This window comes from Podarcis bocagei (genome assembly GCF_964188305.1).
Source record: "Podarcis bocagei genome assembly, chromosome: 12".
Classification (NCBI taxonomy): domain Eukaryota; kingdom Metazoa; phylum Chordata; class Lepidosauria; order Squamata; family Lacertidae; genus Podarcis; species Podarcis bocagei.
The window spans coordinates 37,408,506-37,421,411 of record NC_138137.1 but is presented as its reverse complement, the minus strand read 5'-3'; the positions used below and the strand labels follow the sequence as shown (position 1 = coordinate 37,421,411).

The following is a 12,906-nucleotide window of genomic DNA, read 5'->3' as shown; positions in this document are numbered from 1 at the left end:
TTTAATAATAATTTTGTATCACCATGCCAGGAAGCATTTGGAATTTCTGCCTGAGGCAAGGAAACATCTTCTTTAAGAAGAACATTACAGGTTGCCAGATTCCTGAATTCAGTTCTTTCATATAAAAGACTTCATGGAATGCTGCATGACTATTAAAATCTAGTAAACTCATGACTTTAAGATAATGCATTAAGACTTTGCTTCAAATAATGTTAATAGATAGAACTATGAACAGCTCATTTATTAGGGTTAACAAAATTGGTGATGAGGCTTTAGCCCTGGCCCAGCCCTATCCTCAAAAATGAATTAGTAGTAGTAGTAGTAATGATGATGATGATGATGATGATGATGATGATGTGCCCAATGGCTGACAGGTAGTGAAGTATGAGTTCTTACAGTTACTGGGGCAGTTCATTTTAATTAGAAGAAAATGAAATGCTTGTATTTTATAGGTGGAATGTAACATTCATAGGTGAGAAATGATCAAATTGGTTCTTAATTTACACACATTTTTTTAAAAAAACCTCATTTACAACTGCAACCTTAATGTCCTGATTGGGGAGGGGGGCAGTAGTGAAGGAGAACAGCAGATGGCTCATGCAAGGGAAGAGGATCGAGGTTGGGCATGCCTTCACATTGCTCCTTTGCTGGCCTGAATGGAAGAAAGGCCAGGTATGTCAGGTGTGGGGACAACCATCAGCTGGAAAGCACTCTTAGTCTCTTCTAGTGGCATCCCAAAGGGCCGTAGGTGGGAGATGGGGAATGTCATTGCTCCAACATTCAGCGCATGGCTGGGAGGAAAGCAGAAGACAGACATAACTGGAGACACACCACACTCAAGATACATAAAACAACTGTAGGAGTCAGGCAGATAGGAGGGTGGTACCCTCTTCCTCAGTGCATAAAAAGAAAGTTCACAGGGGGAGAGCAGCCCGAGACCTAATACAGCCTAGAGAGACAAAGAAGTGGTGACAGCCTAGTAAATGGTATTCTCCACAGTTTGGGGGTACATTGTGGGACTAGGAAGGTGTTGGATCCATAGGATCCAAGCCTCCCCCATGTTCATTTTCCAGCCATGCCAAAATTGGGGCTTTCATGTTATTAGGCTGTGAGATTTTATGAGGTGGTGAGGAGAAGGTAACTGACATTAAAGCTTCCTCTTCGTGGTCATGGAGGGAAATCTGAAGTTTCATGTAGCCTCCAGGACACCATTACAGGTAATGTACCTCTGTATTTGGAAGAGTCCTAAATTTCCTTTAGAGATCAACTGTGGAGGGGGGGGAATCTTATAGCTTAGATTAATTAATATTAGCCTAGTTACTTAGGAGAAACTTAGATTTACAATGTTGTTAAAAATCTGATTTCCACTTTTAATTTTTCTTCTTCTTTACTTACCCAAACTTTCTATCAAGACCCAATATTAAACCAATGTGAATGTTCCTGTAACTTCCATAAAGCTTGTTCTACAACATACAAAGGAATAATTAGAAGTAAATGAAACAATATAGTATTCAGATGCAGAGCAATGTAGGTTATTCCACAGGAAGTGCAGAATTCATAAATCAGGCAATACAGAAAGGTTTGTAATGATGAGCACAGCATCTGTGCTTTTTACAAACTTCATTAAAGGTTGCCAGTTAAGATAAATTAAAACATGCCAGCTAAAATTAAACTAAGCATGGAAGAAAATTTTGCATCATGTTGTAATATACTAATGTAGGGCTTCACTGATTTAAGCTGGTTTATTGAAGATTTTGGGTTCTATGTAAGAATTACAGTGCAACTCAAACAATCAGCTTTCATGCCAGAATTCTACCCACTATTTCCCAGCTCACTCTTCCACTTAGTGAATTGCACTTTTTTGTTTTTTAACTGAGGAGAGGGAGGGGGGAAATTAAACAATGAATGTAAGAACCCTGAATGTCTGGAATCCTGATTTCACAGAGACATTTTTCAGCACTCTTCTGTGCTCATGAGTAAAGCATGAATCTGTGATGTTCAGTGGAGTGAGTGGATCATACATTCTTTTTTAAACTTGGAAAGCCTCACTTACCTGTTAGTGCCGGATGCTACAGGGAAAGTATATGGCCACAGAAAGTCAAAATCCTTTAGGTTACAATTTTCTACACACTTACTTGGAAGTAAAACCCATGAGGCTTACATCTCAGCAGACCCAGCTATATTTGATTAGGAAATCATATGTTCCAATTATTTCTTACATATTTCCACAAAAACTTTTGTTCGCTTTCTCTTTCAATGACTGCAAGATCTCCACCATGCTTCTTGCAGTATGCTCGAGCTCTTTCTGCAGTTGCTGTTTCATTACTGAAATAGTACTCATTGCCCTCATACAAGATCCAGCCATTTTCAATTCTTTTGAATGAATATTCTGTAACAGAAGAAGTATTAATTTCATTTAAAATATTTCTTAACTATTCTGCATCAAAAGATTTCACAGTGGTATTCAGACATGTGAATAGCTTTAAATCACCCAGCCAGCAATTCTCCAGTGTTTCAGGAAGGAATCTTTCAATCCATACCTGAAGATGCTAAGGACAGAACCTGTGGCTTTCTGCATGCAAAGGATCCAGTTGAATGTAGCCAATTTGAGGAGCGAGAAAGCCCAAGCCAGAGAGTATCTACCATGGGATCCTCATGACAGAACTGTCAGCGGCCAAAGAGAATCACTGGGGCTGCCTCTTCCCCACTTTCCATTAGATTACAAAAGACCTCTTTTTTTCTGAGGGAAAGCAGAAACTGGGAAGCTGAGGCCAGGGAGCAAACATATCTTTGGCTCCTGACAGACCCCCCAATAGCCTGAAAGACCTGTTAAGGCAGCTCCACCCCTGCTTCCCATGGTGCTGCTTAAGATAGACCTGTGTGAGCTGAGGAAAAGTGAAATCACCCAACATACCAAAATGATTGCTTGGCTCCGGTTTTAGTGACACACCTGAAAAACCAAACACATATTTATTATATCATAGTGAAATTTATTGTATTACGTTATTTCATACAAACAGGAGTTTGTAAAAATGAAAGTGTTATTTTTACATTTCCATGGCAAAATTAACAACCTAATGCAGAGGAACTATCAGCAAATACCGATATTCACCATGGTGTACATGGCTCAGGTTCCTTGTTCTAATTGAAATGGAGTACTTTACATCTCAGTATGAAAGCCAAGGATATTAACCCTGCAAGAATCATTATGAAGGCTAAATGTGTTTCATATTTCTCATTTTTAACCTCTTCTCAAAAGGCAAAAGGTTAATAATCATGTTTTTAAAAAATCAGGTTTCAGCAGTGCAGCAGATGAAGGCCCCGTTGGCTTTGTTTAATGAACCTGTTGTAAATGAAGAGGAATCTTACCTCTCTTTATTTGGCAAATCCAATTCAGAAAATGCTCACACCAGGAAGGTTTCCACCACGAATAAAATGAAGCCACTCCTCTGCATCCCATGTCTTTATCTCTTAAAACTTGATAGAGAAAGCTTCTCTCTTCGTAGTTTAGCTACAGTAGGAATAAAGTTTTCTTACTCATTTTCTTTCTAAGAATCATCAAGGGTAACATATAGAAAAGGAGAGACTTAGAGTTTTTGAATGACTTGTACACTAAGGTTACCAGACGTCCCCATTTCCCGGGGACAGTCCCTGGATTTACAAATCAGTCCTCATACAAAATCCATTGAAGTTGAAAAGTGTCCCCAGATTCATTGAAAAAAAAATCTGGTAACCTTATTGTACACACATACTGTATGCATGTATATACGTAGAGAGAGATGGGCTGTCATTTTCACATTAATACTGTGTGTGTGTGTGTGTGTGTGTGTGTGTGTGTGTGTGTGTGTGTGTTACAGGTGTAAGCTTCTGCAAGTTATTCAGATGCCTGGCCATGTCATCTGGGCTAGAGGGGAGCAGATGTATCACCTGGTCAGCCCACAGCATCATGGTAATGGAAATGCATAGATTTAAGGAGATGGTGAAAAGCCAATGCATTTTTTTCTGGTTATCTTATCACTCTACTTTTTTAAAAAGATGAAATAATTTGCATCTGGGTTGTTGTTGTTTTTACTTTAAGTTGTTCTAATTATTTTAGTTGAAATGATTGCTTTCCCAAACCAGGTTTGCCTCAGGTAGTGCAGCACCAGCAGAACCAGGGAAGGAATGCAGCAGCCACAATCTCTGTTTGCCCTAAGCCATAGCTTGGCTTTGCGTTATATGCAAAGTGGATAGTTAGTCTGTGTTCTCATGTTTTTCCTTTTTTAAAAAAATTAAATTAAATGTTCCTTACACACACACACACACACCCAACTGAGCAAGCAATAACTTCAAGCAACTGTGCAGTAATTGCCATAAGTGTTGGGTCCAAAAATTAGATTACCCATCACATTTATAAATACTTTAATGCTGGACACTTCAATAACTAAACTTTTAAAGTATTGCTATGGTCTCAATCAAAGTTCACTATGAGAACAAGAGAACAAGAGGCTTGAATACTAAGATTATAAATGAATTTGCAAATAATTTTACCAACAATGCATTAGTATTCATCATTTACTTACAGGAGTTCCATCACTCCAAGTAAATCCTTTATCTGGCTCCAACTCACTTAAACCAATCCAATAATAGTCTGCAGAAGACCTAAAATATATAAAAAAATATTGTAAGCAGAGAGTTGATTTCAAGAGTTTTAAAATTTACAATATAATGACTACTCTGAGGATCACCTTAGATGAGCCATTTGGAGCAGGAACTCTGTGTGTGTGTTCAGATTACACGTGGTCATTTCTTAGGCATGCTTGCATTACATGCTAAGTCATTGGATATTTACAGGTGACTGTATTATGAACTAGGACATGAGTAAGCAAACTAAGGCCCGGGGGCCGGATCCGGCCCAATCACCTTCTAAATCCAGCTTGCGGATGGTCCTGGAATCAGTGTGTTTTACATGAGTAGAATGTGTCCTTTTACTTAAAATGCATCTCTGGGTTATTTGTGGAGCATAGGAATTCGTTCATCTTTTTTCCTTCAAAATATAGTCTGGCCCCCCACAAGGTCTGAGGGACCGTGGACCAGCCCCCTGCTGAAAAAGTTTGCTGACCCCTGAACTAGGAGTTCCCAATGCAGTCCATGGGCACATTTAGAAATCTTATAAAACTATCATGGGCACCACACCAAAATGGGGCCATAACAAGTGATGATGGATAAATAAGTTTCTGAAGAAACTGAGTATGAGGCAGAGGTTTGATCTGAACCCAAACAATCAAAACCCATTTCATAACAAAACACCTATTTCACAGAAGTCAAACTGGTGATTCTTAGAGAGAAGTAACCTACCAGCCAATCCATAGAGGGCAAGCCTAAGACATATTGCTGCCTGATGCATTCGTGCCCTGGTCCCAGGAATCATCCCCAAATGTGTGTGCGTACACACATTCTGCCCTAGGATCATCATTCAGACTTTCATAAACATAAACTTTTCTCCCCCAGGATTGTCACGCAGACATGGACCCCACACAAATCTCATCAATTTTCTCACACACTCAAATAGTCGGCCAGAGTAGTGTGTGCTATGGTTGCAAGGTCTGTGAAATTCCTTGTTGTTAAAGGTAATAATGACACAGGATTAATACACTGATATGTACCGGTAACTATGATATTTTTGTTATATGTATGTTTGTGGCACAACACTTCCTTTTATTTTGAAAGAAATGTGGTGTCAATTAAAGCCCATACACCATTCTTGTAGGTGTATGCACTTTACTCTGTATAGAATGGACCTTTATTCTTTGCAACTGTATTGTTTTATTTCATACTTAATGCTATCACTCAGTTGTTTTATATTTTGGGCATTCTTGGGGAACATTTCACCACAAAACCAAACTGACATGGTACTTAATAGATAAATAAATGATTGCGCATCCATTAACACTTATCTCAGGGATAGCCAAAGTGATCCAAACTCTCAGTGTTGGAGTACAGTTTTCATCATCCATGAGTAGTGACCAGATTGATTGGGACTGATGGAAGTTGGAGTACAACAACCTCTGGAGGACAAGTTATGCTTGACTTAACCCTTTCCCTGCTACTGCTTCTATGTTGCAATACATCACCAAGTGATGTATTTGTTTCTTTTAATTCCATTTAACAGTGTTATTACTCTAATATTTTATGTGGTTTTTATTTTATTTTTTAAGAAGTGGCTGTCTGTGCTCACCAAGTATATAAAAAACAATTAAATTTTCCCTTTTGCTATGCATGCAAGCAAAATGTGCCTTTAAAAAGTCACAATTTAAAGTGCTAATAACCAAGGTTGAACTGATGTGCTCCAACCCCAAAACCAGCTGGACTGTACATGGGTAGCAAAATTGTGATACATGTTGCAATTTGGGGGTAGGACAGTTGTGTTCCTTCTGGGTTCAAGCAGCTGGGAGTTACCTCTTTTATTTCCCAGAAATTCCCTGCTCCTCAGAAAAGAGAAAACTATGTGATAATGTAGTGTTATTTTGAGGAGGGTGTCTAGAAAACAAAAATGGCCATTGCCAGCTGTTGGTCATTGCAATGTGTTTGCAAAAGATGGTGGGATAAAGGAAAACTGGGAGGTGGCAGTCTCAGCTCCTCCTTTCAGGAAAGCGCAGCGAGCAAGAGAGAGGGATGACACTGTTGCTGTGACCTCCACTTCTGCCAGTTTGGATTAATTCCTCTGTTTGCAATAAATGACAATTTCTAGTGATGCCTCGGGTACCATGTGGTTTTGTGCCATGGCTGAAGTGTGTGATGCAGCAGGATTCAGAGTGTTAACTTTAAAAGAGAAATAGGTTTTGGTATGTGTATTGGTTTGGGAAGTGTGAACTGGAAAGCTGATATTAAAATGTCATTAAACCAGAAGAGTTTTTGATTCTGAGACAATGAGGATTAACATTATATGAAACTCACAACTCTGATAGCATTTTCTGTTCTTCTTCACTATGAACAGAAACGAGGTCTCCTCCAATTGCTCTACAGAAATCTCGTGCTTCAAGCCAAGATTTCTTGCTCTCTTTCTCTTTTTTATAGGCCTAAAGGCATAAAAATATAGTTAAACATAAGTAATATTAATCTGTTTTAAATCTATAACGTTCCCTCTCCCTGAATATTGGTAATTCCCTTCTTTATTTCCTAACCAAGGTTCATATCCTGATACTCTTTTCTATTGGTTCTCCAACTTCATATTATACATCTGATTTGACTACTTTTGCTTCTGAGCAATAACCAGTTCCAGCACCCATGTTTTTATCCCAACACAGCTGTAAACATTTTATATTGTCCACCCTATTCCTGTCACTGTAATCCATTTTTCCTTATTTAAACTTTAAATTGTTGAAACCCACCCTGGGACCTATTGGTGAAGAGTGGATAGCTGTAGTAGTAATAGTAGTACTGTAATAGCAATTCAGTTAAAAGGTTTTTCTAGCCCTTTTCTTTGACAAATCACAAATTACTTCCCCCAAGTCAATTTCTTTGGCAAGGTCACATTTGGTAGAAAAAAGTATGATGAGTGCCAGTTTTCGGAATATTTTTTTGCTACTGTCACTGGCAGGGTGCAAAAAATCTGGATCACTACTAAAATTAGATGCATTGTGTTTTGTTTTTGCTGTAAATCTCATTTAATAAGATAAGTGAGGATATCTAAAACTCTTTCTAAAAAGTAAATTGAAGGATTTTTCCTCCCAGAACCAATGTTACACAAGGTGAACTATCTGAAAGATCTGGTGGATACTTGTGAGGCAGCCATTTAGAATCTTATTTCAGTTCCTTAGGCTCCAGAGTCACATATTTTAGGGCTCAGCCAAATATGAAATGAATATTCTTGGTTGTTTTGAACCTGTGTTTGAATTCATAGATGACAAAGATACATAGAAAACATTCCCTCTGGACACACTCTCCATAAATATCATAAACCATGATCTATAGTTGAGAGCCAAAAATCCATTCTGATCTACCTCTAACCTCCCCAATGAGCTACATTCTGCCCACTCCTCCACTAAAATACAAAAAGTCTGTACTTCAAATAAACTACAGTTCAAAATATTAAAGTAAAACTCCACAATTAAGAGAGTCACAAAAAACCTGCATTGAACATTGACTTTAAAACTAAAACCACACCCTCAAATATCTCAAATGGCTTACTGATAGAGAAGAGCCGTTTCTGCCTTGCCTTTCTATTTAAGCAGACAAGAACTGGTATGCCTACCTTGAAGCACACATTTCGAGTACTGCTTGAACGCCATCCTTCTGGGCATGGAGGTGGAAGACTTGGTGTGGGGGCAAGAGTCGTTGTTACACCTTCTGCCCATTGTTTGCAGATGAAGGCTGCCTTCTCGTCACAGTTCACAACATCCCACAAGCCAGCTGCAGTTCCAGTTCTCATGGCAACACAGCCAAGATGTTGCCCTTTTGGAGACACAAGACAAGAGCCAATTCAATTGAATTTCTGTTCATATGTGTAAAACTACTACTACTACTATTACTATTACTATTACTATTACTACTACTACTAACAACAACAACAACAACAACAACATTGATGTAGAAGCCTTTTGTGAAATATCATTCCAGTTAGGCTTCAGGAAGTACTTAACACACAGCTGCCCAATGCAGGTTAATTCTGCGTCCAGGGCAGCAGTCTACCATCTCCACTTGTTATGCCTGCTGACACCCTGTCTGCCTTCACCCTGTCTCACCAGAGTGGTGCATGCTCTGGTTATCTCCTGCCTGGACTACTCCAATGTGCTTTACGTGGGGCTACCTTTGAAGGCAACTCATAAACTACAGCTAACCCAGAATGTGGCGGCTAGATTGGTGACTGGGAGCAGTCGCTGGGACCATATAACACTGGTCCCAAAGGATCTGCATTGGCTCCCAATACATTTCCAAGCACAATTCAAAGTGTTGGTGCTGACCTTTAAAGCCCTAAACGGCTTCAGCCCTGTATATCTGAAGGAGTATCTCTACTCCCATTGTTCAGCCTGGACACTGAGATCAGCTCTGAGGTTCTTCTGGTAGATCCCCCACTGCAAGAATTGAAGTTACAGGGAACCAGGCAGAAGACCTCACTAGTGGCATCTGCCCTGTAGAACACACTCCCATCAGATGTTAAGGAAATAGATAACTATATGACTTTTAGAAGGCAGCCCTGTACAGGGAAGTTTATAACAGTTCATGTTTAATTGTGTTTTTGATATTTTATTGGGAGCTGTCCAGAGTGGCTGGGGCAACACAGTCAGATAGGTGACATATAAATGTTGTTGTTGTTGTTGTTGTTGTTGTTGTTGTTGTTGTTAATGACAATGTAGAAGCCCCTTGTAAAATATTACTCCAGTTAGGCTTCAGGAAGTACCTACCAGGCATTGCTGAATTCCAGTGGGTAAACAGAACACCATCTCCATTGGTCCAGTTAAATGTCCCTTGTTGCTGTATGCCTGAAAGGCCAATCCAGAAATATTTTTCAGAACGAAGCCCAACTAGACTAGTCAGGTAGGCCTGTTCATATCTGTGGAGAAAAATGAGTAATAAATGCATTAAAAGTGGGTGCTTCTTCTTTTTTTAAGAAAAAGTTAATTTTCAGGACATACTGGAGTTGGCCACTCTGTACATCAAAGCAAAAGTGAGTTCAACAGCTATAAATCCAAAGTGTCAGACTCCACTACAGAATCATTGTGGTTGGTGATACCTGTAATTTATATGAAAAATATGCTTTCGTCCTGCTGATCAAAATGCTGAAGGAGATCTTCAGATGCAGGAGATCAGAAGGAGATCACATGCAGAAGGTAGCTGTATACTTAGTTAACTTCAGCTACCTTCGCATAAATTGGGTGCATGTGTGTTCAAATCGCAACATAGAGGTAAATGTTCTAAATGCCTTATGTGGCTGTGCTGCTTGACCCAGAGAGGCTGTGTAAAGCATACACAACTCAAGAATTCTGGGAACTGTGGTTTACCCCTCACAGAGCTATAATTCAAAGTACCCTTAATAAACTACAGTTCTCATGATTCTTTTTTCCGGGGTGTGCACGTCAAATGTATGGTATGTAGACAGCTTTAGTCTTATGTGGTGCCTAGGTGGGCATCTTGCAAGAGTGTCATTGAACCAGTTGGGTTTATAGACCATAGTATTTTCAAAGTAAAAGGTAAAAGCGAGGACTTCCGGTCGGCGCCAGCGCTAATGGCGGTCCTTTTTCCGAGCTCCGGAAAAGGACTGCCCTGCGAGTTCGGGTCTGTCCCGCTACGGCAAGCGGGGGACCCCTAAAATCACAGGCGCGGAAGCCTGTGAACGAGGAGATTTGGTGGGCACCAAAAGCGCCCCCCCTTTACCGCAGAAAGAGCCTTTTTAAAGGCTCCGGAACGACATCGGGGGAGCGCGGTGCTGAGAATCGCTACCCAGCCCGCAGGGTGAAGCCACGTCGCTATTAGTGGAGAGCGCCGATTCCTTCCTGTAAATTTTGGACAGAAAAAACCCGTGAGTAAAACGGAATCTTTATTTGGAATTAAAATCTGGAAATTTGGCTGAAAACGGGGAGGTGAAAAATTAAGGAAGTCTGCCCTCCCCCGACTGCATGAAAGTGAAAGCAACGGAATTTAAAAGCTGCATCCGTCAAAGACTTTGTTTTTGTTTAATTAAACCTGACATTTGGACTTTAGATCTCCCCTCTAGCTAGCAGAGTAGAGGGGAGGCAAGAGAGACTTTGGCAACTGCATGATTTATTTAAAAGAAAAATCCTCTGCTGTCTCTGCTGTCTCAAGAACTTGAAACGGTCTGCCTAATAAGACAATAGGACACTGAACTGACTTCTTCCTGTGAAAGTTACATTGTGATATAAAGTTTTTGTATTGCCTGGCTACAGTATATCAGAGCAGGCTGAGACAGTATCTATTGGGAAACTGTGGCAACTTGTAGTTACAAGCCTCCTGCTATACTTGTTTTGATTTTTCTCTTTCTCCTTTTCTTACATATTTGGATATTCTTTTTGCCTTTGTATTTGGACATTTTGATTTGCTCCCCCTAGAGGGTAAAGTAAAGGCCGGCTCAGCTTAAGACGGTGGAAATTTCCAGTGGGAAACAGCTCCCGTGAGAAACGACCTTGACATGAGTGGCTCACAAGAAGAGATAGTTACAAGAGCCAAGACCAAACAACAACAACAGCACCAGCAGCAGCAACAGCAACTAAAGAAAAGAGGTTCGATCACAGGCGTAACTTCTGCAGGACCTACAGGAACAACAGGACAAGAAAAAGTGACAGCTGTCTCCATGGATGCTGTGACACAAGCCCTACTTAAGATAAACCAATCCCTGGAGTCTCTGACAAAACAGACTTCAGAAAATACACAAAAATTAACAGAAATATCAGTAAGATTAGACCAGAACACAGAATCTATAAACAAATTGGTTGAGGAAATTCTGCTACACGTAAAATTGCCGAAGAAGCTAGAGCTATCGCTGGAGAGACCCAAGAGAATTTAGAACCGATTGCCAAAAAGGTCCATGAGCACGACGCAACTTTGGCTCTGTGGGAATTACAGAGAAAAGAGAGAAATCTGAAATTGAGATTGATTCCAGAGAACGAAAGTGACAACCTCGCAGAGTTTTTAACACAAGGGTTTGCTGATTGCTGGGAAGATTTGGAGGAAGACGAATTTAAAATTACAACAGCCTTTAGACTGGGTAAAAAGCAGAATAGAAAGACCCCGAGAGATTGTCTGATTACACTTAGATCTAAGGAAGAAAGAGACAAAATACTAGGACTACACTTTGAAAAGGCCTTGCAAATTGGAAATTCAGCTGTACAGATTTTTAAAGACATCCCAAAATATATCTTGGATTTGAGAAACTTCTATAAGGACTTGGCTCTTCTGTTAAAGAAAAATTCCATCCGCTTCAGGTGGGAATTCCCACAGGGACTGTCCTTTGATTACAAGGGAAAGAAGGTGAAAATAAAGTCTATTCAAGATAAAGAGAAATTTTTGGAAAGAAATCAAGAGGACTTACAGAAGGGAACCGTGGACCCAATTGCAGAACAGAGGAGAGCAATAGACATTCTGAATCTATCGTTTGGACATATCCCACCACCATCAGAGGAAGAGCAACAACTTGGAGCTGTTGGAGGAGTGTTAGAAAAATAACAAGATGGCTTTGCAATTCCTTAGTTGGAATTGCAATGGGCTCAATGGGCCTTTGAAGAGACGACAAGTTTTTCACATTTTGAACAGAGAACAATTGGATTTGATATGTCTACAAGAAACCCATATAACCAGAGCTCACAGGAGATTACTTATAAACAAAAGACTAGGACAAGAATTTATCTCATCAGACAAAGTCAAAAAAAGAGGAGTTGTGATATATGTAAAAGAGAAATGGGCTCCAAAAATGATGTTTAAAGATGAACAAGGGAGATATTTGGCAGTGGAGATACAAGTACAAGGAGAAAAATTTTTGATTGTTGGAATCTATGCACCAAATGAAGGCAAATCTGACTTCTTCAAGAGATTTCATGAAACTCTGACGGACTATTTGGATTACAATATGATAATTATGGGAGACATGAACGGTGTGGTCTCCACCAACATGGACAAGGCACAAAGACTTACAGTCACCAAGGAAGGGAGACTTCCTAAGACCTTTTTCGAAATGACAGAAAACATGGACTTGATAGATATATGGAGAACAAGGAACCCTCTGGAGAGAGAGGGAACCTTTTTCTCCCAAGCAATGTTGACCTGGACCAGAATCGATCAAATTTGGATTACTAGTGGCATGGCTCCAAAGATTAAGAAGGTAGAAATCTGCCCAAAAACCTGCTCCGACCATAACACTGTGAAAATGGAAATGAAACTTACAACAACTGGTCAATTCAGATGGAGAATGAATGA

General features: G+C 39.9%; 1 protein-coding gene across 1 annotated transcript in view; it reads right to left on the bottom strand.

Moving 5' to 3' along the window:
- LOC308569355 (macrophage mannose receptor 1-like) overlaps nucleotides 1–12,906 on the bottom strand; it is a 52,157-nt gene that overhangs the window by 20,763 nt on the left and 18,488 nt on the right. The window contains exons 11-18 of the mRNA XM_081163137.1: nucleotides 9,384–9,532; nucleotides 8,234–8,433; nucleotides 6,937–7,058; nucleotides 4,563–4,641; nucleotides 3,370–3,511; nucleotides 2,915–2,950; nucleotides 2,220–2,389; nucleotides 1,396–1,463 (exon numbers count right to left, since the gene is read on the bottom strand). Of these exons, the coding sequence (XP_081019263.1) occupies nucleotides 1,396–1,463; nucleotides 2,220–2,389; nucleotides 2,915–2,950; nucleotides 3,370–3,511; nucleotides 4,563–4,641; nucleotides 6,937–7,058; nucleotides 8,234–8,433; nucleotides 9,384–9,532 (966 nt within the window). The remainder of the gene's footprint in view (nucleotides 1–1,395; nucleotides 1,464–2,219; nucleotides 2,390–2,914; nucleotides 2,951–3,369; nucleotides 3,512–4,562; nucleotides 4,642–6,936; nucleotides 7,059–8,233; nucleotides 8,434–9,383; nucleotides 9,533–12,906) is intronic.